The sequence below is a fragment of the Sphaerodactylus townsendi genome, linkage group LG16 (genome assembly GCF_021028975.2).
Source record: "Sphaerodactylus townsendi isolate TG3544 linkage group LG16, MPM_Stown_v2.3, whole genome shotgun sequence".
In the NCBI taxonomy this organism is placed as follows: Eukaryota; Metazoa; Chordata; class Lepidosauria; order Squamata; family Sphaerodactylidae; genus Sphaerodactylus; species Sphaerodactylus townsendi.
The window spans coordinates 10965829-10990722 of NC_059440.1; the positions used below are offsets into that span (position 1 = coordinate 10965829).

Here is a 24894-nt window from a genome sequence, read left to right on the forward strand (position 1 = left end):
GGGCAGTGATGGCGAACCTATGGCACGGGTGCCAGAGGTGGCACTCAGAGCCCTCTCTGTGGGCACTCGCAAACAGAGTCCCCCCCCCCCCCCCATCTAGGCTTGCCTGGGCTGCTGGGCTCGATTATTAGCATTAAACCTATTAGCATTAAACCTAGTTTTGGGAAAGCAGTGTAGATAACCCTGTTAAACGCTGTTAAACTGATTTTCATGTGAAGAACTAAAGTGCAATCCTTTACCTGGGAGTAAGCTCGGTTGCTGGCAATGGGACTTGCTTCTGAGTAAACCCTCCTAGGGTTGTGATTCACCCATTGGAAGAGTTCCACCATTGCTTCAAAGCAAAGCCACCAACTACCACCAAGCTTACTCCCGAGTAACGCACGTCTCGAAACGTTTTTCTACACTAAAACCTCAGTATTCAGGTTAAATTGCTGTGTTGGCACTTTGCGATAAATAAGTGGGTTTTGGGTTGCAATTTGGGCACTCAGTCTCAAAAAGGTTCGCCATCACTGGTCTAGGGAGATGCGGCACGGGAAGGGTAGACTCCAGGGCAGTTGATCTGCACCGCAGGGTCCACAGCGGTGGGTGGCATGCAGGCAATGATTTGTTTATGTATATACCATTTCCCCTCTCGAAACCGATTTGGAGAATCGACCGTAAAATAATAGCACCGTTCTTATTCAAGAGGGCTTTTCTATGAAGGCGGTAGAGTTGCACTGTACTGAATTCAGTGGATACCACACTGCATATTTAGAACGAGTTACAATCGTTATAAAATTTCATTTATAACGATTGCAAAGATTTTCTTCGGTTGGTTTCTTGCATGTGACAAAGAGGCGACGTTTCCCGGGGAAAACGACAAAGCTACCAACTAGACCGAGGCGCGCCTGCGCAGCAGCGACAGAACCTCCGTCTCCATGACCCTCTCCGAGGCCGACAGCGGTCGCGCAAAGGACGCCGGGAGCCGGGCCGCCGCGCGGAGGATTGTGGGCCGCTGGGGCCTTTCCGATTCCGACTCCCTTCGTTCCCCCCCCGACAGGCCAAGTCGATGTCGGCTTGTGCGGTGGCGGCTGCTGCGCGAGGCCGGTGCTTGGCGGCGGCGCTAAGCCAGGCCAGGGCCGCCTCGGCTTCCACGCGGCCCTGGGGGGGCCTCCGCACGGCGTTGGGGGCGGCGGGGCTGGGGGTTGGGGCTGCCCCCAGGCGCCTCCTCTCTTCCCGGTGAGTGGCCTGGCTCCGCAGCCTGCGGAGGAGCTGCTCGCAACGCCCCGTCTGGGAACTGGGTGGGGGCAGCTTTTCAGAGCCTCCCCATTCATTCCTCCCTTCGTTCTGCTGTGAAGTCTCCTTTCAGGTGTTGCGTTTGGCCCCTATAAAAGAGAGCCGTTCCTAGTGGGAAGTGTCAAGGATCTCCTGCTGACTTAAGTCGGTGGCCTGTCTAACCCCTTGACCTGTTTCCAACATGGAGCAGCCAGATGTCCACCTGGGAAACATGCATACAGCAAAGGGAGGGCACAATCTGTCCATATTGTTTGTCCTCAGCATCAGGCTGCCTCTGAACATAGGGGAGCCATTTAGCTCATGTAGAAGAGAAAGAATTTGGATTTATACCCCACCTTTCTCTCCTGTAAAGAGACTCAAGGTGGCTTACAAGCTCCTTTCCCTTCTGCTCCCCACAACAGACACCTTGTGAGGTAGGTGGGACTGAGAGCCTGGAGAGAACTGTGACTAGCCTGAGATCACCCAGAAGGAATGTAGGAGTACAGAAACACATCTGGTTCACCAGATAAGCCTCTGCCACTCAGGTGGAGGAGTGGGGAATCAAACCCGGTTCTCCAGATTAGAATCCACCTGCTCTTAACCACTACACCATGCTGGCTTATGTGGCAAATAACTGTCGATAAGTCTAGCCTTTCTGGCAAATTTGTCTGCTCCTTCTAAACAGGCATCTATGATCCCTTTGATGGCAAGTAGCTTTATGCATAACAGTTTATTTAATTCAACACGCCCTCCTCTTTGGGAAGGATATGGAACCTGTCAGAGAGCGAAGGCTGTCTGCTAGGCTCATGGCAACCCTGACTGATTCATGTGCCTAGTGACCCTCATGTGTATTCTTTTTTGTGTGTCCCTCACCCAGGAACCGTCCTGAGGGCAAAGTGCTGGAGACAGTGGGAGTATTTGAAGTGCCAAAACAGAATGGCAAATATGAAACAGGGCAGGTAAGGGGCTGGGGAGAACAAATAGTCTCCAAAATGACATTGACTGGGGTGATGTTTCTGGATGTGTGTGGGGTAGATATTTCTGGTCTCTGGCTGTGACTCTCCTATTAGTGCTTTAAGGACCATCTTGTTTGATGCTAGCTGTCCTTTTCCCACTTGGCATTATGAGGGAAAGCCCTTCCCAGTTGTACTCAGCCAGTATCTGTGTGTGTGTAAAGTGCCATCAAGTTGCATCTAACTATGGCCACCCTGCAGGGCTTTTAAGACAAGAAACTAACAGATGTAGTTTGTCGTTGCCTTTCTCTGCATAGGAACCCTGGAATTCGTTGGTGGTCTCCCATCCAAATATTAATCAGGGGTGATCCTTCTTAGCTTCTGAAATCTGACAAAATTAGGCTAACCTGAGCCACCCAGTACCTAAGCACATACAAATCACAGTGGAAAGTCAAAGTTATCTGTTGATAATCAGGCAGAGAAGATCTTCTCAAAATCATGTTGTTTTGGTGGGGAGGCTCACTGAGGTACTTGAGGGCTGGCGTCTAAGGAGACTTTGAGGGTTAGTTGCATGGGCTTGTTTGCAATTTCACTGAAGCTGTCTTTTGTCTCCTTCCTAATAATTGGATTGTCTCTCCGTGCAGTAGAAAAACATTGTTGGGGAGAGACTCAGGCTACTTGTACATTGCCTTGACCTTCCTCCTCTCTCTTTCAGTTATTTCTCCACAGTGTATTTGGATACCGGGGAATAGTTCTGTTTCCTTGGCAAGCCAGGTTGTATGATCGAGACGTCACTTCTCCAGTGTCTGAGAAGTAAGTGTTTGGCATATGGATGTATCTTATTGTTGAAAGGTTGTAGAAACTTTGAAGAAAATGTGGGAAAGGCAGTTCATGCTTGTTCAAATGCTTGATTATTGGAAGGTCAAAAATGGTTCTTCAAGGAATGATTTACAACAAAACCTTGACAAATAACAAGATATACTAAATGAATTTTTACTGTAGGGCGAAAGCAAGTATGCACTCCTACCAGTTGATGAATTCTACAAGTTTTCAGTAACATAACTTTATTTGTGGGGTGGGGGTGGGGGGAAAGGTAGTTTCCCTGTGCAAGGACCAGGTCATAACTGCTCCGTGCGATGATGTCACATCATAACAATTACTAGACAGAGTACGCTTACAGCCCTGCAAGCTGGGTACTCATTTTACTGACCTCACAAATATGGAAGACTGAATCAACCTTGAGCTGGCTACCTGAAATTGACTTCCATCAAGAACAAATTCAGGTTGTGAGCAGAGCTTTAGACTGTGCTGGAGCTTAGTCTTCTGTGCCACAGGGCTCTTGTTTCCTTTAGGGTAGGGGTGTCGAACTCTGGCCCTCCAGATGTTCGTGGTCTACGATTCCCATCAGCCTCTATCAGCATGGTGGCAAGGGCTGATGGAAATCATAGTCCATGAACATCTGGAGGGCCAGAGTGCGATACTCCTGTTTAGAGTATTGAGGCTGTTGAACCACATTTGTCTGCTTCAAATGAAGTTGGGCTCTGTAGAAAAATGGGACTGCTGCCCTGTGCTGCCCAGAGGCTGTCGAACCACATTTGTCTGCTACAAACAAAGTTGGGTTCTGTAGCAACATTGTCAAGAGAGCCTCTAAGTTGTGTCTCTTCTCAGGAGTGAGAATTCCACTGGCCACGGATCCAAAGAAGTGAAGGGGAAGACACACACTTACTACCAAGTTCTCATAGATGCTCGCGACTGTCCCCATATAGTGAGTTCTTCTCTTCTTCTGGGTTGACATTTTGTGGGGGGTGAATGGATGGTTGAGGGACTGCTTTGTTGTTAGGCGTTTCTGTCTTTTTTGTCTCCAAACTACCATTTATTGATTTGACCTGCTTTTTACGACATAGAGGAAGAGATGGTCCAGTAGGTACACATTTAGGGCATTGGAGGTTAATACTGAAACCTTAAACCTGACCCACCTGGAGCCAATGCAGCTGGCACAACACCAGCTGGACCTATGCTGTTGCATTTTGCACCAGCTGGAGCTTCCAGATCAGGCCCAAGATGTAGCCCTGCATAGAGTGAATTGCAGTGGTCTAACTGGGAGGTGACTATTACATGGATGACTGTGGCTAGATCAACCTGGGATGGATAAGACGCCAACTGCTTTACGTGATGTACACGGTAAAAAGCCATGTGAGCAATGTGTGTTACCTGGGCCTTCATCATTGAGGAGGCATCAAGGTACACACCCAGGCTCTTTACAACCTGCATAGTGTTAAGGTGTGTACCATCCAGAGCTGGCATCTGACAACCCTGCCCTGCCCCCTGCCGACCCAGCCACAGAACTTCCATCTTAGTTGTATTTAATTTCAGTTGGCTGTCTTGCAGCCACTCCACCACAGCCTTCAAACCACTGGCCAGAGTATCTGGAACATAATGTATGATACTCTTGCCCAGACTTCGGAAGGTAGTTGTGGGAATTCTACCCCTCTGCTGTGGATCACATGTCTCCTTCCATTAGACTTTTTGTTGTTCTTGTTATCATCAGTGTCTCTATTTTTAATACCTAATTCCGTTCGGAAAGAATAGCTGCTACTGTGTGTGTTGAGGGGCCAAGATGGGGATGGCTGTGGTGTGATTATGGAGCAGCTCATGGCCAGAAGAAATCCAAGATGGTTTTGTGCCTTGTAAAACTGTTCCTATTCTTGCTCCTCAGTCTCAGAGATCTCAGACAGAAGCTGTGACTTTCTTAGCCAACCACGATGACAGCAGAGCCCTCTATGCAATACCAGGTGAGTAAGTGGCCATTCTGGTCAGGGAGGCCTCAGAGATGTGTCTGTCTACCTTCTGTGTAAACTCCTGCCACCCACAGCCTGCATCCAGGAGCTCAGATAAGGATCCAGATCTGAACCATTGTATAAAGTCCTTACCAGCAGCACTCCAGATTGTGCCATGAAGCAGAGGTTTATTTTTATTCATTAATTACATATTTGTAATCTGCTTTCCTCCATGGCTGAAGGTCGCTGACAACCTCAACTTTAAAATAGACACAATCCCCACAACATCCCTTCCCCACATGCTAGCTGCCTACAACCACCAAAAGCCCTGGCAAATGAAATAGACTTGCAAGTATCCCCTCTGCATACAGTGTACAAATACATACCTGGGAGCCTATTTCATAGGGAGCGAGCTAAGCTGGAAGAAGCACGGGCTCCGGTTGATGCTCAGTGGGGCAATTTAAGTGGGGGTGGGGAACAGCTTGCGTTTGGCAGCCTGCAGGCATGACTCATGCGCAGGACAGGGTCCTCGGCCCTGATGGGCTTGTAAGGTCATAACCAGCATCTTGGATTAAACTTGGAAACAAATTTGGCAGTCCATAAAGATGTCTTAAGGTCAACAGGAGATATTGCCATCACCTAGACCTGACGAGAACTGGGTTCTGAACCAGCTGAGTTTCTGACTTATCTATAAGAGCAGCCCAATGTCGAGTTCCTTACAATAATCCAGCCATGAAGTTACAGAAGCAGGGATGGTTCACTTGCCAGGTGCTGTCCCTTTATGTGCCCAGGACCAATTTTTCTGCTTGTGCCAATGATGTCGTTGCTGCTTCTCCAGGTGTCACACACATTTCTTTTGGGATTTCCCCTCCAGGACTTGACTATGTCAGCCACGAAGACATCCTTCCGTACACATCCACTGATCAAGTGCCCATTCAGCACGAACTGTTTGAACGGTTCCTCTTGTACGATCAGACAAAAGGTACCTTTTTTGCTCTGGGGAAAGCTGCTGAGATCTGTGGCAAGAATGCTTAGAACAGGACACTGAGCTCGCTGGGAATGCTTTCCAGGAGGAAGAGGGTACTTCCCCCAGTGGCTTCTGGAGGCAGGGCTAAGTAGGCAGACTTCCTGTTTCTTCTGGTAGGGACTTTGAAATGCTCTTGAGGTGCTTTGAAAAATCCCCTGCTAACTTTGTGGCAGAATTTGGCCCAAAAGAAGAGGGGGAGAGTGTCGGGTTTCCCTCAGCCTAAAACTGACCCGAGCCCTGGAGGGCAGAATAAAGAAAACACTGCTCACCCGCCAAGCCCAAGATGGGTGGGACAGGGTGGCTTCCTGTCTACTGAGGCCCAGACTGTGTTCCAATCCCCAGTAATGGAAAGAGGGAAATATCCTGGGAAGGGATTTTGGGATGCCCCCCCCCCCCCCCACACACACACTCTTTTCTTCCTTGGTGGATATTTCTGGATACAGCATTTGCTGTTCGGATGCTGGGCTCACATGCAGCTCAGTGCTACATAGTGATAGAAGCTGAGCCCCAAGTCCCAGCCTTACAGACGCCCTTTCCTGGACAGATGGTAGGGACTCCTGGAATCAGGTGGACAGCCGCACCATCTGTCATGCAACTGACGCAGGGAGAGCTGCCCTCTTGTGGGGCTCTCTGCTCATTACAGTCTGGCTGGTTTTCGGTTCGCCTTTTTCACCTCTCTTCCATCCCCAGACAGAATTGTACTTGGTGGCTCTGCTAGGAGTAGTAATGGGCGGGGGACATGGCACAGGCAAGGTTAGTTCTAGGAGGGGAAGTCTTAGTCTTCTCTCCCCACTACCCTGGAGAAGATGCCCCCTTCTACTGAAAGAGGACAGAACAGCAGAACCCTGTCATTCTTGTTGATAACGAAAGTAGTCTATTGGGAGGGTCTCCAGGGAGGCCTTGACACTTTCTGTACTGAAGCAGTTTTCCTTGGGGACCCCTTTGCAGTTCCACCCTTCGTGGCGAGGGATACGCTGTGTGCTTGGCAGGAGAAAAACCATCCCTGGCTGGAACTCTCTGACGTGCACCGAGAAACCACCGAAAACATCCGTGTAACGGTCATCCCTTTCTACATGGGCATGCGAGTAAGTGCTGGGCTTGACACCAATTGACTCTTCTTCCAGGCTTCGGTATAAAAGTTTGTGTGCTTGCAACTGAAGAAATGCGGCCTTATTGGCTGTGGATCCCACACTCCAACAGCTAAGTGGTAGAGTCAGGTTGCAAAGGCACTGCAGAGAGAGCTTCTCTACAGACTTTGCAACTGTTGGAAAGAGAAATGTAGAAGTAGAAGAGTTGAATTTATACCCCCCTTTCTCTCCTACAAGAGAGAAAACAAACTCCTTTCCCTTCCCCCCCTCACAACAAACACCCTGTGAGGTAGGTGGGGCTGAGAGAGCTCCAAAGAACTGTGACTAGCCCAAGGTCACCCAGCTGGTGTGTGTTGGAGTGCACAGGCTAATCTGAATTCCCCAGATAAGCCTCCACAGCTCAAGCGGCAGAGCGGGGAATCAAACCCGGTTCCTCCAGATTAGAGTACACCTGCTCTTAACCACTACGCCACTGCTGCTCCTGGCCTGTACTGGCCTGTTTCCAGTTTGGGCAGGCTGGCAAGGGCTCGAAAAGATGTTCATGGCTCTTTGCACTGCCAGAGTCCTCCCTGAGTCTTCCCTTACCTGGCCAAAGCTTGGTAGAAGTTAAGGACTGTCTAGCTGGGAACAGTTAGGTTCTGACAGGCCAGTGACTTTGGAAGCTCATTGATTCCTGGTAGCTGGCATTCAGGTGCTGTACATGGGGGCCCACTTTAGGAGCCCTGGCTAAAGCTTGATTTGTTGCATGTCTCCCCGCAGATGTGGGATTTATGAATTCCTTGGTATTCATTTAGTCCGCCTGGGGTGGTCCTTGCCTTAGCAGCAGAGGAGTTCAACATATGACACAAGTCCTTTCTCTTTCTTTACAGGAAGCCCAGAATTCCCACGTCTACTGGGTAAGTCTTTTTTTTAATGGGTTTTTTGTGCTGACAGGCCAAGGAGGGCAGGGAAGGAGTCCCCAGCAACACACAACCATTGTGCTGCCAAGCCCTGGCTTTCGCTCTCATTGCGATTCACCTTCCCTCCCATTCTCCCTCTCATTCAGTGGCGCTACTGTATCCGCCTGGAGAATCTGGACAACGAAGTGGTGCAGCTCCGCGAAAGGCATTGGCGGATATTCAGCTTGTCTGGCACGCTGGAGACTGTGCGTGGTCGGGGTGTCGTGGGACGAGTGAGTGTGAGAGCGGACTGTCTGAAGGGAGGAGAGGGCCTCCTCCCTTCGTAAGCGCAGAGCTCACCTGGCATCTCAGTTCCTCTGAGTATCAGCCGAGTTCTGGCAACCCTTGGGCCCCTTCTGCACATACAGAATAATGCACTTTCAATCCACTTTCACAATTGTTTGCAAGTGGATTTTGCTATTTCATATAGTAAAATCCAGCTTCAAAGTGCATTGAAAGTGAATTGAAAGTGCCTTATTCTGCATGTGTGGAAGGGGCCTTGGGGACTTCTGTAGCAAGGACTGTTTTGGTTCTCTCAGGGATTTGGAATGGAATTGTGCATGGATGCACTGACCTCTGCTGGTGACAGGGCAGGAGGGGGATGCAATAGTGTGGGGAAGGCAAGGTGGGGATTGAAAGCGGTGTCTCTTGCACGCTGGGCAGGAAGATCCCATGTCACAGTCATCTGTTCTGAAGGTGTTTTGTCTCCTCAGGAGCCAGTCCTGTCCAAAGAGCAGCCAGCCTTCCAGTACAGCAGTCACGTCTCCTTGCAGGCATCCAGCGGCCACATGTGGTAAGGAATTTGTGAATCAAAAAAAAAAACACACACACACAGCAGAGCTGCAAGGCTCTGTGGGAAGCAGGCTTCCTGAGAGATAAGCTGGCCAGGGGTGTGGGAACATGTGATCAGGGCCAGCCTCTTTAATGCCTTGAATTCCCAGGAGCAGCTTCCTTCTCCTCCATGTCATAAAGTTGCTAGAATAACTTGTCCTTGCGAAAAGGAGCCCTAGAGAGAAATTTTCCATGTTCCTTGCAGAGGCATAGGGGGCAAAATGGTACCCACCCGCACGGGGCCCTCATCCCCCCCACGGCCCCCCACCCCCACTTACCTTAGTTCCTCTCTCCTGCAGGCTGGTGGGAACTTACCTTCCCAGGAGCAAGGTATCTGGGATGTGTAGTTCTCACCAGGCTGCAGGAGAGAGGAATTTCCTGGTGGGAAGAGAGAGAAACTAAGGGGCAGGAGAGAGGAACTAAGATAAGTGGGCGTGGGGGGAGGGGTCGGGGAGCAATTTTCCGCCCCCACCAGAGCTTGCCCGGTGAACCCCCCCTCCTGTCCCCTTATAGCTCCGCCACTGATTCCTTGTAAAGTGGGGTTAGGGAGGGGTGTGTGTGGAGGGTCATAGCATATTGCACTGTTCCTTTTCTCCCTGGTCTCTTGAATGTTTACCGATATAAACTGCCAGCCCTTCACTCTAGTCTTTGCTTGGCACCGTAGGGGCACTTTCCGCTTTGAACGGCCTGATGGTTCTCACTTCGATGTCCGAATCCCACCCTTCTCTCTGGAAAGCAACAAGGACGAGAAGACGCCCCCTTCTGGTCTCCACTGGTAGAGCCGTCCTCAGGAAACCAGGCTCCCCAGGAACGCGCCCACCTTTTTTCAAAGGCTGAAAAGGATTGTGTTTTTAAAAACATTTTGATCCCACCTTCCCTTGTTTTTTTACCAACTATTGAGAGATTTATGGGGCTCGGTGGGGTGTGGGAAGAGTTTGGAGCTGTTAAATCTGACTCGCTGTGGCTGCTTGGCCCCATGAACCCTTTCCCCACCCTAGCTGTGCAAGCTGGGGTCTCCAGAGACCCCAACTGCTATGAATGGAGCCCGTAAAGGCCTACTGGCTGTGAACCATTGGAAATGTGAAGTCCCACCCAAATGAAGACATCATCCCCAGTGGTAGGCCAGTCTTCCATCATAGCCCCAAGACGTTGCTGTCTTCCCCATTTCTAGCTTCCTCCCGCTCTCGGAGGTGGTGTCATATTAAAAGGTTGGAGGTTGGGAATGGTAAGAATAGGGAAATATCCCAACTGCTGTATCCCACCTCTCACTGCAAAGCTGAAGCATCCCTTTTAGATACTGGGTACTCTCTTTTGCACTGACTTTTCTTAGTTGGAGCCTGAACCCCCCTGGGATTTGGGGTGGGTTGTTCCTCCTGCAGGAATATCAATTATTTTCCAGAGTAGCTGGAGCTACCAATTCCTGGCCCTCAGGGCTGGGCCATTTGCTTTGATAGCTGTGGGTCGGTGTGTAGCATTCCCACCTCACTGTTGTGTCAGTTCATTTTCCGGCCTTTGCTTACTTGGGTGGGGCATGACTTGGAATTTAATACATAAGACAGGAGTTGTGAGCAAGGCAAAGCGGATTACAATGTGGAGCGGTTTAGTATTGCACACTTGCTGTTACAGCAGAATGCTTTCCCCAGGTGCAAAGCTGCCAACTGTTTCCCCCCACCTATTTATTGGCATCCTGGAACAGCCCTAAGGCAGAATGGCGCCATCTAGGGAAAGGGCAAGCATTCTGAGGTGCAAAGTCAGCAGATGCTCACAATCCAAGGAGCCGTTTGGCCTCTAAGTAAACAGAGCCGGTCTTGCAGAGAGGAGCTCCTTCAGCTGGTCCTTTCCTTCCCGAACTGCATATTTTTTAAGCAATTAAATTAAAATACCTCCAACAACGTAGCTGTTTCTCTGGTGATTCTGCCGCAGCTGCTGCAAATGCCAAAGTGGCTGTCACAGGCAAAGGTGTCACGAACAGCCCAGTGGTGTGAATTAGATGCAGCTAACACTGTTCCTCTGACCCAGGTTCCCACTCTGCTGGTGTGTCTGCCAACAGCTCTTTAAAAAAAGGAACCAAACCAGCTGTGGTTCAGAATTGGAAGAGTAGCACACCTACACATCCGGGAAAGCTTTCTCCTTGGTCCTGTTTCTGGTAGTTGAGCAAGCCAGCAGTAAAAATGGGGGAACATTCTTAGATGGAGTGCTAAAAGGAAGGGGTCTTTGGGGATGGGGGTGGGAGTATGTTGCTTTCTCAAATACTTCTTTTGGGCCATTTCCCTTGAAGGGGCAAGTCCTCCCACAGTGCATTGGAACTTTTAGAGGCTTTGGCAGAGACTGGCTTTGTCATGTAAATAACTGTAAAAAAAAGGCTATTCAATAAATGTGGTTGAAGTAACCTTGGTATTATGGATGCTGATGACTAATAGTTCCTCCTGAAATCGCTACCTGCGTAGCTGCAGCTTCGGTTGAGGAGCAGCTTGAATTGATGGAAGAACAGGGATGGTTTGTGGTAAGAAAATGGTCATTTGAACATGAGGGTTTCTTTCAACTTCTTTCTTTGGGGTGTGCAACTGTGCAGTGCTTTTCTCAGACATCTGAATCCAAAACATGAGGGTGAGAGAACAGGAATCCAGGGACATGGATGGTCAGGTGTCATTTCATGAATAGAGGAATGTGGATTTAAACCCCACTTTTCTCTCGAAAGGAGTCCCAAAGTGGCTTACAATTACCTTCCCTTTCCCTCTCCATAACAAGACATCATGTGAGGAGGTGGGACCGAGAGAATTCTGAGAGAGCTGTGATTAGCCCAAGGTCACCCAGCAGGCTTCAGGGGCAGGATTGGGCAAACAAACCTGGTTTACCAGTTTCTTAACCACTCCACCATGCTGGGCAGGACAAGACTTCATGGATAAGGTTAAGGTGGCGTCTGAGCAGAAATCTGGTAAATGATATCACAGAGCTGAGCAAGGATTCTAGCCTGAAACAGCTGCAAGGATTAAAACAACTGTATTTTATTTAGCTTGGATTTGATTTTAAGTAGTATAGCTGCTGTAATTGTTTATCAAGTTTTATATGTTATGTTTTATTACTGTAAGCCACTTTAAGCCCTTTCGGAGAGGGCGGCATATAAATTGAAATAAATAAAAGATGGAGTTGTTTGAGAGCAAAAAGAACCAGGGAGGGGGAGGCTGAGCCCTTCGGGGGCAGGGCGGTCTACTAAATCGAAATAATAATAATAATAATAATAATAATAATAATAATAATAATAATAATAATAATAATAATAATAATAAAATTGTTGCAATGAAGGCCAACAACCAGCTAAAGATCTGGCAGCTGTGAAATCTACAATAATAATAATAAAATACATTACAACTTCCTAGGCTTCTGGGTGAGGCTCGTAATGAAGGCCAACAACCAGTTAAAGATCTGGCAGTTGTGAAATCTACAATAATAATAATATTATTGATCCTCTGAAGATGCCAGCCACAGATGCAGGCGAAACGTCAGGAGAGAATGCTGCTAGAACACGGCCATACAGCCCGGAAACCACACAGCACCCAATAATAATAATAGTTGGGGCAGTGCAGAGAGATGGGAAGAAAGAAGCCACCGAGCGAGAACTTTGTGCTGGTTATGAAAGGTGCGTGCAGAAGGCTTTAGCTTAGGCATTTGCGCCCTGGTTGCGTGTTTGGACGGAGCTCTCTCCCCATTGGAGGACTGGTCTGCCGCTCAATGTTTCGCTCGAGCCTAGGCTCCGCCTTCCCCTGCCACCGGAACCACCTGTCGCGTAAAGAAGCTACATTCGGTCGCTGACCCGGAAGTGTTGTCGCGGCAAGGGAGAGAAGCATGGTTGTCCCGAAGGAGGGTGGCGGCGGCGGCCACCGGCCTGGAGCCCTGAAGCAGCAGAACAAGCCGCACAAAGCGGGCAGGCACCGCCGCAACAGCACTCGGAGGCACGCCGGTAAGCGCGCCGGGGGAAGGGTGGCGTGCGAGCGGGGTCTGGCGTGAAGAAGGCTGGGGCCGCTGAATGGCGGATGGAGCCTCTCTCCATATAGAGGTGGTCGAGCCGCAGAGAGGGGCAAGCACAGACCCCGGCAGGCGACTTCTGTGCCCCCTCCCCCTTTGGAGTTTTCAGAGGCCGTCTCCCCAACAGTGCTCATGTGGCTGGTCTGGGTGAGAAAGCAAGATGTCAGTTGCAACTCCCCGCCTCGTCCCCTTCCGTTAAAAGGAGGTTTCTCTGTCTAACGTGCAGTAAACTGTTGCAAAGCGCTTTTAGATTGAGATGGTGGTGGATTGCAATGGTGAGGCGGGCCCGAGTCTGTGGAAGCATTTTCAGAATTTCTGTAAAGTCTCTCAGTGGCCCCCTAGGGCAGCAGGTACAAAAGGTATAGGGCTAGGAAACGGTGTTTTCCTTCTCCTGTTTTTTACTGTTTTATTTTCTCAACATACTTATGGATAAAAAAAACCCATGAACACTTTCAAACCCCCCCTTAATGCAAGAACGTGAAGTGCGAAGAGGAAAAGTAACCAAATAACGATCTTCCACTATCTCATTGAATTCTAGTCTCATTGAATTCTAGTCTAGGAATCATTGAGTCTGTCATCTGCACCTCTATAACTGTGTGGTTTGGTTCTGCAACCCAACAAGATCGGCACAGACTTCAGAGAATAATCAGAACTGCAGAAAAAACAATTGCTGCTAACCTGCCTTCCATTGAGGACCTGTATACTGCACGGGTCAAAAAAAGGGCTGTGAAAATATTTACTGACCCCTCGCATCCTGGACATAAACTGTTTCAACTCTTACCCTCTAAACGTCGCTACAGAGCACTGCACACCAAGACAACTAGACATAAGAACAGTTTTTTCCTGAATGCCATCACTCTTGTTGAAACAAAATAATTCCCTCGATCAATGTTAAAGCTATTTATTTATATACTCTATTATATAATTACTGCACTTCTTTTTTCATCATTCCTATTACCCATCTTTCCCTCCCACTTATGACTGTATGACTATAGCCTGTGCGGACATTTTATTTTATTTTATTTTATTTTATTTTATTTTATGATTTTACATTTTATGTTTTCATTACTACTGATTGTTTCCTGATTGCTTACTAGACCTATATGACAATCATTAAGTGCTGTACCTTATGATTAAGTGCTGTACCTTATGATTCTTGACAAATGTATTTTTTTTTTATGTACACTGAGAGCATATGCACCGGAGACAAATTCCTTGTGTGTCCAATCACACTTGGCCAATAAAGATTCTATTCTATTCTATTCTAATCCATTCCAGGTTCATGCATCTACTTAAAACTGAATAATTTATCAGTTACGCATTTTATTATTTGTAACATTCTATTTCAATCTGCTGTTTTCTTTTAGAACTCAAAACCTACAGCTGTTTCTCTTCTAAAATATATTTTCAATCAGTCTGTAGAAGGGTTTTAGTTTTCTACAAACTTCTCTGTATTAACATCCTTTAGTAAAGTGGTTAATTTTGCAGTTTCTGAATATTCTGTAGCATTTTTCTTCTCAAATCGGTTTTATGTACCTGCATGTGTGTATTATAGTGCTCCACAGTAAGTACTTTTTTTCTTTCTCAGTCGGAGTTTCTGCCAAAACTCTCAGCCATCAAAAGCGCCAGAATTTGGCCAAGATGGATCGCAAGCATCGCGCATCGCAGCTCCGGAAACAGTCCAAGGAGGCGGTGAGCTTGTTAACAGGCATGAAAAATCAGAGCTGGAACTGGTTGTTGTGGGTTTTCTGGGCTGTGTGGCAGTGGTAGATCTTGTTCCTAACATTTCACCTGCATCTGTGGCTGGCATCTTCAGAGGTGTATCCCAGAAAGAAATCTGTTACACATGTAACAGACTTCTCTCTGGGATACACCTCTGAAGATGCCAGCCACAGAAGCAGGCGAAACATTAGGAACAAGATCTACCAGACCACGGCCACACAGCCCGGAAAACCCACAACAACCAGTTGAATCCAGCTGTGAAAGCCTTCGACAATACATGGAGCTGAAACTATTTGTTGTTGTGAAGAAGGGCAAGGCGGACTAAATTTTTCTCTCTCTCTGTGATCACAGGTGTTGGCAGAGAAGCGAAACTTGGGCCACAAGGGTGGGCCACCGCACTTGGTGGTTGTGGTCCCGCTGCACGCTAATGTTGACAGCCAGAGTGTTTTGCACCTGTTTCAAAGCAACGAGGCTTCTGTTGTGTGCCAGGCTGAGAGGGGTTTCCCAGGCTTTGTCTTTCAGTGCCCTCGATCTAAGTTACGATGGCAATTTGTGGTAGCTGACAGAGGTGAGGACATCGTCGCTGACAGATTCAGCTGTTCACAGACTCTGAGTGAGCTCAGTCTTCACTAGCGCAAATCTTATTTTTCTAGGGAACCTTCTTGCTATTCTGGACCTTGCTAAAGTTGCTGACACCCTTCTTTTTGTGCTGGATTTACTGGAAGGCTGGGATGCCATTGGCAATAATTGTCTGTCTTGCATATTTGCACAGGGCCTCCCCAACTATGGTGAGTATGGCTACCCTGCATTCCTTGTAGCTTGTAATAGTGTGGGTTAGCCTTGATGACCAGGGAAATGCTTGCAGTGTAGACCTGTTGTTGGGAGATTAAGACAAAAGGGAAAGCTTCTCTGAAGACGTTAGTAGTTTTCATGGGGACTAGGTCTGTTGCTGGCTGTTACCCATTAGTGCTAAACAGCCTGGTACCTCTAAATATCAAATGCTAAGGATAGAGAAGAGCAGTTGATGCATTTCCCATTTGGCTGGTCTTGAGTGAAAGCAAGATGCCACATGCAGTACTTGGTGTGCAGTACTTGGTGTGATCTAGCAAGGCTGTTCTTGTTTGTCTAGTGGTTGCTTTATGTAGAATAATTGGAAGAGAAGGCAGTGGATTTCTAAGCAGTGCTGCAAAAGTGTTAAGCTTTTACATGGCATTTCCTGCCATTTCATGTTTGGTTTGCTCTGCTGCAGGGTATTTACCTGGGTTCCCATGGTTTTGTGCTGTCCAGTCCAGGCCCAAATTTATTTTCCATGTTTTGTCTGCAGGCCTTGCTGTTCAAGGTCTTGCTGACGAACCACTGAAGAAACAGATTGACTTGCAGAAAAAACTGAGGAAGGTTACCGAGAAGAGGTTCCCTGAAGCCAAGCTCTTTCCCCTCGACACAGAGCAGGAGTCTGCACTCCTGCTGCATCACCTTGCCACCCAGAAGCAGCGGCACCTGGCGTTCCGGGACCGGCGAGCCCACCTGTTGACTGAGGCTGTGGAATTTGTCCCTGGGCCAGGCAGTGACTTAGTGGGGACTCTGAAGGTGTCTGGCTACGTGAGAGGGCGGAGCTTGAATGTAAATAGTTTGGTGCATATTGTGGGCCATGGGGACTTTCAGATGAGCCAGGTAGATGCCACTCCGGAGCCATTTGTGCCAAACCTGAATGCTGCTAAAGGGCAACGTAGAAGACGCCAAGGCTTGCAGGTATGACTGGGTTCTGTTGCCTTGCTGGGCAGCTGGGATTAAGTGAGGGGTTAAGTGTCTGAAAGTTCAGATGAAGACTGCCATCTTCAGTGAGTTACAAAGCTTCTGCCTGTGGCTTGTGGGTAGTGGCAGCACTGGTGCTTCTGTTTCCTAGGACAGCCCTTTCAGCGGAGTGGCTGAGATGGAGGAAGACGTACAGGTCTTAATGAGAGCCGATCCTAACAAGCAGGAGTCTCTGCAGTCAGAGATGGTCCCTGATCCCATGGATGGAGAGCAGACCTGGCCCACTGAAGAAGAACTGAATGAGGCAGCAGGTGAAGTCTGTGGTGGCTGGGAGAACTGAGTCTTCTCGGTTATATTCCTTTCTAATTCTGTCTTTTCGGGATGAGTGTGTATCTCATCCAGCTCTTCCCTCAAGGTTTTCCAATTCTTTGTGGCAATTGGAAGCCAAATATGTGCTACGCCAGGCATTGGCAATCTTCTGGAACTGGCGTTTGTGAATGTGCTTTTACTTTGGCATGTGTGAACACTTTTCCATCTAATGTCCTACTAGGAACATTTCAGCTTGTCCCCTATCTGGAAAGGCTTTGTCCCTATGGCTCTGGTTCACCAAATTCAATACTACATATCATCCTTCAGCGTCGACTGTATCAGGGTCCTCGTAGTGCATGCCTTTCAGCCTTACTTCAGACCAAAAAAATTGTAAACACGGCTCAGCTAATTCAGTCTTTGCTGTGAGATGATGACACTGAAACTTCTGTTTTGGTAACCAAGTTTTTAGTGATACTAAGAGTAGTGGAGTCTCCTTCTTTGGAGGTTTTTAAGCAGAGGCTGAGTGAACATATGTCGGGAGTGCTTTGATTGTGTGTTCCTTCATGGCAGGGAGTTGGACTTGATGGCCCTTGTGGTCTCTTCCAACTCTATGATTCTGTTAAAGCAAAAAAATAAAATCCTTTTGACATTATTAATTATGCCTATTAGGACACCTACTGCTGTCCGACTTTACTTTTAAATTGTTAAATTGTTTTTATTTACATTGTAACTTTATATTATTGGGTAGAGGATTTTATTGGCATATTTATTCTTAGCAATTTTCTTTCAAATCTGATTCAATTCTGGAGCTCCAGGATCTGACCATCAATCTATGCAGATCATTTTCTGTCATCTTGTTAAACTATGCTTGAGGCTGTAGGTTGGGTTTATGTAATTTTTAACTTATGCCTATTAAAGATTAATAAAATGAAATGGCTGTGCATGCCTGCATAGATCACATCTTTTTTGGGAACCCAGGTCCAGGGTTCCGCTCCACATCTTTGCAATTGTAGAGGAGGGTTGGCCCTGCCTGGTGAGCATTCTGCATTTGACCCTGACTGGCCTTCGCCCACACTCCTGCAGAATCCCTGAAGCAGACCAAGAAGATCTCCAAGAAGGTCCCCAAAGGCACTTCCGCCTACCAAGCCGCCTGGATCGTAAATGAGAGAGAAGGAGAAAGCGGCAGTGACGACGAACAAGATGAGGCAAATGAGATGGAGGAAGAGATGTTTACAGAAGAGGCCATCTCCCAGGTAACAGAACTGGCGGGTGAAAGCATTACCTGGCTTGAATGTGTACAGGATGTCACGGCTGTGATTGATGCCTAGTGGACTGTACAGCTGGAGACAGCACAAAGCAAGGGAGAAGAAGTGAGACCTGTGATGAACCAACAGCAGGCATGGCACAAATCAAGTATGCTGATCTGGGAAGGCAGCAAATGTTAGCTTGGTGGTTAGCTCCATCCCTCAAGCCGAGAAGGAAAGGTGGCATTGCCCTGGGGATGATTTCTGTTTCCTACCTTCCTCAGTGCAATGCAGGTAAGAACTTGGGTGGAGTGTTCTTCCCCCACCTGACTGAGGTTCTTGTTCCTGATAGGCTTGCAGGTAGATTTGTGGATTCCTATTGATAGAGCAACTGCGGGGAAGGGCTCTGAGAGAAAGCAAAGTTGTGGCGGGATATTGCAGAAGAGACTCCCTGGAAAGGCTGACAGTATAGGAGAGGCTTTGCTGGAGACTTCTGTCCTAGTTGTCAGCCTGGGTTGGCCCTCTATTCTGTGTTAGCTGACCCCGTGCAGACACTGTACTGTTTTTATATCCCAGGATGGGAGCAGCAGTGAGGAGGAAGAAGCTACAGAGGATGAAGAATGTGAGTCTATGGTGTTGCCAGAGACTGAAGAGGATGCTGAGGAGGAGGAGGCAGTGCTGGAGAAGTACCAGCGTGAACGACAAGATGAGATGTTTCCAGACGAAGTGGACACTCCCCGAGATGTGCTGGCCAAGATCCGGTAAGAGCACCATTCCAGAGGGAGGAAAGCAAGGAGTTGTGCAGGGGGAGGGTACTGAACTTGCAGCAGCTTGCTCCCACCCACCCCCTACCCCCATCATACCAGGTCACATAGCCAGGCTAGCTTGTATAAGGTAGGCAAGTGCTAGCATAGGTGTCAAACATCATGCTGGCACGGAATGATGGGAACTGTAGTCTATAACATCTGGAGGGACGCGAGTTTGATATCTATATGCTAGATCATCAGGGGCTCATTCTTCATCCTTCCCGGATAGTTTGTGGTGATGTGCTGAGAGCAAAGGCAGGACGTTGAAGCAATGAACAACCCTATCTTTAGCCTCCCAACACATTGCAGGAGGCATAGTCAGTTTTCTGTGACCGCTCTGGAGGGGGGAGATAGGTGGCAGGTGCCTCCCAACTGGGCACAAGGAACACAGCTTGGCGCCAGCATCAAAATAAATTGGGGTAGGATTTAGCTGACATCCAACATTGTTTGGAGTCTGAGTTTAGGATTGTATTGTAGAGCATGGGATGAGCTTAACACACTTTGACCTGCAGCTTCCAGAAATACAGAGGACTAAAAAGCTTCCGGACATCCCCGTGGGATCCCAATGAGAATTTGCCCAGGGACTATGCCCGCATCTTCCAGTTCCAGGATTTCTTCCAGACCAGAAAGCACGTCTTCCGACAGCTGAAGAAAGAAGAGGACGACGGAGTTGCAGTAGGTGCTTCCTTTCTGAGTTGAGGCCTAGTTGCACAGCCATCCCTTCCCTTCCCCATAGCCACAAGGGGTAGCCTTGACTTAGCATGCTGAAAAGGGGGGACTTGAAAGGGAATTGACTCAGTTTGGCTGCAGCTCCTTGCTTCGGCAACCGATAACAAAGATGTTGTTGGCCACCCATGAACACTGCTTGCTGAAGGCCAGAGAAAAGTTGGTATGAGATTTCCTTCCCACGACCAGGAAAATCTGAGCAAAATATGCATAAGAACATAAGAAAGAGCCTGCTGGATCAGACCAGAGTCCATCTAGTCCAGCACTCTGCTCCTCACAGTGGCCCACCAGATGCTTTTGGGAGCTCACATGCAGGATGTGAAAGCAATGGCCTTCACCTGCTGCTGCTTCTGAGCACCTGGTCTGCTAAGGCATTTGCAATCTCAGATCAAGCAGGATCAAGATTGGAAGCCATAGGTCAACTTCTCCTCCATAAATCTGCAAAATGAGAAATGTAAACTGGCATTGTATGTCCAGCTTGCTAAAGAACCAGTATGGTGCAGTAGTTACGAGCAACAGACTCTAATCTGGAGAAGGAGGTTTGATTTCCCACTTCCCTATGTGAAGAATGATGGGTGACCTTGGGTCAGTCCTCTCAAAACTCTCAGCTCCACCTATACCTATACCACAAGGTGCCTCTTGTGGGGAGAGGAAGGGATTGTGATTGTAAGCCACTTTAGACTTCTTAAGGTAGAGAAAAGAGGGGTATAAAAACCAGCTCTTCTTCTTTGTGGCTTTCAGCAAACTACCAAGCTTTTATTCTCCAAGGATCTCAAGAGCTTTGTAAGGCACGCTGCTTTGCAGGGCGTCCTCTTCATCTGGGCTTGTTCTCGAGTCTTTTAGAAGAAGGGGAAGGGCTTCAAGTGTCTGGGCTCTTCGCACGTTCAGCCCACTTATTCGCAAAACAAAAAGAGTTTTTACTTCTTCAGCTGGTGGGAGGAGACTTTCTGAATTCTCCTCCTTTGTTGGCAGACACTACCTCCCTTCCCCGTACTCACTGCTTCTTACAGTTAAGTGCAGCTTTTCATCCACTGTGCTGTTGTGTCTCCTCTGCCTGCCTGTCCTTTCCCCAGGTTGGCCGTTACGTGACCCTTCACATTTGCAACGCCCCAGCCTCCGTGGTGGAGAGTTTCCAGCAGCGGGTGCCTCTGGTGCTCTACGAACTGCTCCCTTATGAGCAAAAGGTGACTGGAACGCCCGTTTAGTGGGGGGGGGGGGGGGGAAATTGCACCTCTTTCCTCCATGTAAGAAGGGGAAGCCAGTGATGAGTTTTCTCCACAATGTCTGAACCTGTCCGATGTCTCCTGACGAGCCTTTGTTGGCCTGAGGTTTCCCTCGCCTGTGCAGGGGTGTGTCTGGACCACCGTGCTGGCGGGGAGGGCTCAGGCTTCCTTCTGGTTTTCCTTCCTATTTGCAGATGTCTGTGCTGAATCTCCTGGTCAGACGCTTCGCCAGCTATACCGAGCCTATTCAGGCCAAGGAGGAGGTGATCGTTCACTGTGGATTCCGCCGCTTCCAAACCTCGCCGCTTTATTCTCAGCACAGCTCAGGTGGGGGAATTTTGCTCTGCAGCCCAAGATTCTGGTGCGAGGCCTCTCCATTTGGGAGGGAGGGGAAATGTTTTTGTGATAAAAGGGCCCATAACCCAGCATGTCGAAGTCGCAGGATTGATCTCTGGTATCTCTAGTTATAGGAGTAGCAAGAGTCTCTAAAAGCAAAAAGGACTATTTGGTGCACTTCTGCTCACAGAATAGGAGGTTGGCCCATGAGGATTGTGCCAGGTTGGGAGTTCTAGTAGGATTGCAATTGGAAAAGCATCTCAGACAATGTGTGTTTCAGCGAAGGCACCTGTAGAAGAGCTCTCCTCACCCTTCCCTGAAGCCGGCTCAGAAGGGGGGCTTTGGCTCACAGGACAGCTACAGGGCCTCTAAACACATCATTTCGTTCCCTTAGGATCCAAGCACAAGCTGGAGAAGTTTCTGCGGGCTGATGGCACCACCATGGCTACCCTGTATGGCCCCATCACTTTCCCACCAGCTTCTGTGTTGTTCTTCAAGCAGAAGAGTGACGGTGAGTCAGGCTTTCGAGGTTTGGCTTTCTCCCCAGGTGAACTTACTGCTCTGGGGATTAGCTGTGCTGCAAAACCAGAAGACTGAGATCCTGTGTGGTGGAAGGGCAGAGTAATGGATTTAAACCCCGAAACCCTGAAGTTCATTGGCTGACCTTGGTCAAGCTGCAATTAATTCATGGGGTAGTGGCGGAGGTTTAAGGGGGAGGAAGCTTGCATGTCACCATGTCTTCCTTTGAGGATGTAATATAATAGCTGTGCAGCTGGTTGTGGCTAACTTCTAGTAGCGCCTTCTCCAGGTGGAGCCTCCCTTTTTCTTAGGGTCATCCATTGGGATGCTCTGCTCTTTGTTCCCTGTTAATGAATGAACACATTTGTTGTGAGGGGGGTGGGGTTGAGAAAACAGGGCCTTTCCAGTGGTGGTATATCTTGGTTGAGAAAACAGGGCCTTTTCAGTGGTGGTATATCTTGGTTGAGAAAACAGGGCCTTTTCAGTAGTGGTATCTCCTGGGGAACAGTCTCTTCAAACAAGCCTATCTAGCATGTCATTCTCTATTAGCAAAGCGTGTAACTTGCTCCATTGGTGGTGTTGGCATCCTCTACAGCAGGGCTAGGTGGTTCCTAGCTCACGCCAACAACAGCACATCAAAACAGTTTGCTTGGCACTCAGCCGAGTGTGGAACCAACTGAGGCTCTGGTAGCATGGCTGGTGCCAGTGATCTAGGAAGGCATGGCTTGTGCCCATTGTTGCCTTTCAGATCCGTACAGGCTACCAGCCAAGGCTAATGCCACTGCTGGGACTTGGCTTGCTCCAGGTACAAACCCAGTGTCTCTCTCCTCACCAGCTCTTTTTTTGTTTTGTTTCTGATTTAGCACCTTCACCCAGTAAACATGGCATTTTTCAGCACTTGAGCCAAAAAGGTTGATCCATCTCTTGGCTTTTGTAAAATTTATTTCAGGTTTGGGCTGGGACTCGCATACAATGCATTGCAACTGGCTAGCTTTGGCTCTTTCCATGTTGAACAGGCTGCTAAACAGGTAGCTTACACATGCAATAAATGATCATAAAGCTTGTAGGACTCCTCACCCCAGTCCTAGCTTGTTGCTGTCCTTGTAACTTCTGCTCTGTCATCTTGTAATATCTCTTTTCTCCCTAGGATCACATGACCTTCTGGCCACAGGTTCGCTGCACAGCGTTGACCCCAGCAGGGTGATCCTCAAAAGGGTGGTGCTTAGCGGCCACCCTTTCAAGATCCATACAAAGATGGCCGTCGTGCGCTACATGTTCTTCAACAGAGGTACAGGTCATGAGGGAAGATTCCCCAGGGGTCCACAGTGCAGCCTTGGCATGCTTAGCACAGCGACAGGAATTTTTTTTAGTCTTGTTTGGTCAACAGACTGGGCACAGCCCATATGCTATTCTGGTTGGCCTCAGGTGGCTTTAAAAGTAAGATCCCACATGTGCATACACACCAGCCTGTCACCCCTTTGGGAGGCAGTGCTGGAGTAAAAGGCTAGTTCTGTTAGCATGGTGCTGTTGCAATTTCATGAACTCCCATCAGTGGTTCAGAGGCCATGACGGGGAGGACCCACGGGGTAGAACAAGCTGATGATGATGAAGAAGAAGAGTTTGGATTTATATCCCCCCTTTCTCTCCTGCAGGAGACTCAAAGGGGCTTACAATCTCCTTGCCCTTCCCCCCTCACAACAAATACCCTGTGAGGTAGGTGGGGCTGAGAGAGCTCCGAGAAGCTGTGACTAGCCCAAGGTCACCCAGCTGGCGTGTGTGGGAGTGTAGAGGCTAATCTGAATTCCCCAGATAAGCCTCCACAGCTCAGGCAGCAGAGCGGAGAATCAAACCCGGTTCCTCCAGATTAGATACATGAGCTCTTAACCTCCTATGCCAGTGGTGGCGAACCTATGGCACGGGTGCCAGAGGTGGCACTCAGAGCCCTCTCTGTGGGCACGCGCAAACAGAGTCGCCCCCCCCTCCACACACATCTAGGCTGGCCTGGGCCGCTGGGCTTGATTATTAGCATTAAACCAAAGACCTAGTTTTGAGGAAGCAGTGTAGGTAATCCTGTTAAGCACTGTTAAACCCCACCGGTTTTCATGCGAAGAACTAAAGCACAATCTGTATTGTCAAAGAACTAAAGCGTGATCCTTTACCTGGAAGTAAGATCAGTTGTTGGCAATGGGGCTTGCTTCTGAGTAAACCATCCTAGGATTGTGATTTACCCGTTGGAAGAGTTGCACGGTTGCTTCAAAGCAAAGCCACTGACTTCCACCAAGCTTACTCCAGAGTAACACATGCCTCGGAGCCAACCATTTTTTCTAAACAAAAAACTCAGTGTTCAGGTTAAATTGCTGTGTTGGCACTTGCGATAAATAAGTGGGTTTGGGGTTGCAATTTGGGCACTTGGTCTTGAAAAGGTTCACCTTCACTGTCCTATGCCACTGCTGCTCTTTTTTTCTATGAGAAGTGCCTGGGTTTTGTATGCAAGAGGAAGAAATTATCACAGCACCCAGCCTGCTTAAGTTTTTGGAAAAATCTGTCTATACATGCACACAGCCTGGGCAGTTGCAGAGCATGAAGAGCTGTATTCTGGATGGCAGGCACATGGTAGTATCTAATGATGTGCGTGGTGTCTGCTTCCCTCTCATCCTTCTCTTTCTGCCTACAGAGGATGTGTTGTGGTTTAAGCCTGTAGCACTCCGGACCAAGTGGGGTCGGCGGGGGCACATCAAAGAGCCTGTGGGTAAGTGGGCTGGGTTGGTGGATTTAATCTAGTAGAACTACCCCAATTACTTGGCTAGCGGTTTATCACCTCTCTTCTCTGTTGCCAGGTACACATGGCCTGATGAAATGCCAGTTTGATGGACAGCTGAAGTCCCAGGACACAGTTCTGATGACTCTGTACAAGCGGGTCTTCCCCAAATGGATATATAATAGCCATGTTCCTGGACTGTGCGAGATAGGAGAGAGTGCCCTTTGCCATGAAGAGGAAATGAACTAGAAGCAGCCTGGCTTCATTTGCACCCTTACTGTAGAGGGAATTTGAGAGAAGGGTTGCTCTTTGGTGGTTCTAAAGAGCTCACAGCTTTATGGAGGGTTGGGAATGAGGTGGTGGGAAAGAACCCTACCTTCCTTTGTTCTTATGCAGTACTTCTGAGGGTCTGGTTCCTTCCTACAGGTGCCTTAACATTATATTCAGTGAATAAAAAATTATGCATTCTGTTATGAGTAATCATCTCTCTCAGACATGGGCATAGCGAGGGGTACAGGAGGGGACTTGAGCCCCAGGCACTCCTTGAGGATACAGGCATCCCATCCTGCCCAGAATCCAACATGATTTTTGTGGCATATCTCTTTTCT

The 24894-nt window shown here is 48.5% G+C and overlaps 2 protein-coding genes and 1 non-coding gene across 4 annotated transcripts; all 3 read left to right on the forward strand.

Annotated features, from left to right (window-relative positions):
• Positions 1 to 966: 966 nt before the first annotated feature.
• On the forward strand, positions 967 to 11257 carry POLDIP2 (DNA polymerase delta interacting protein 2). Its single transcript, XM_048519407.1, has 11 exons — positions 967 to 1218; positions 2132 to 2213; positions 2923 to 3020; positions 3876 to 3972; positions 4924 to 4999; positions 5859 to 5966; positions 6960 to 7096; positions 7969 to 7995; positions 8145 to 8270; positions 8751 to 8830; positions 9533 to 11257. The coding sequence occupies exons 1-11, from the start codon at positions 1049 to 1051 to the stop codon at positions 9645 to 9647; spliced, it is 1116 nt and encodes a 371-aa protein (XP_048375364.1). The 5' UTR covers positions 967 to 1048; the 3' UTR covers positions 9648 to 11257.
• A 1414-nt stretch (positions 11258 to 12671) lies between these two features.
• Positions 12672 to 24754, forward strand: TSR1 (TSR1 ribosome maturation factor). Of its 2 annotated transcripts, XM_048519469.1 has the most exons (16): positions 12672 to 12826; positions 14480 to 14583; positions 14965 to 15181; positions 15267 to 15401; positions 15938 to 16362; positions 16517 to 16676; positions 17758 to 17927; positions 18495 to 18679; positions 19237 to 19399; positions 20524 to 20634; positions 20868 to 21000; positions 21404 to 21520; positions 22676 to 22816; positions 24203 to 24277; positions 24366 to 24565; positions 24620 to 24754. In XM_048519469.1, exons 1-15 carry the CDS (start codon positions 12712 to 12714, stop codon positions 24533 to 24535), a joined length of 2421 nt encoding a protein of 806 aa, XP_048375426.1. In that variant the 5' UTR covers positions 12672 to 12711; the 3' UTR covers positions 24536 to 24565; positions 24620 to 24754. The 2 variants fall into 2 exon arrangements, with proteins under 2 accessions (XP_048375426.1, XP_048375425.1); XM_048519468.1 differs by having other exon boundaries at positions 24366 to 24754.
• LOC125446108 lies at positions 20701 to 20790 on the forward strand. Its single transcript, XR_007246368.1, has one exon. It is a non-coding gene; the product is annotated as a small nucleolar RNA SNORD91 family (small nucleolar RNA).
• Positions 24755 to 24894: the final 140 nt, after the last annotated feature.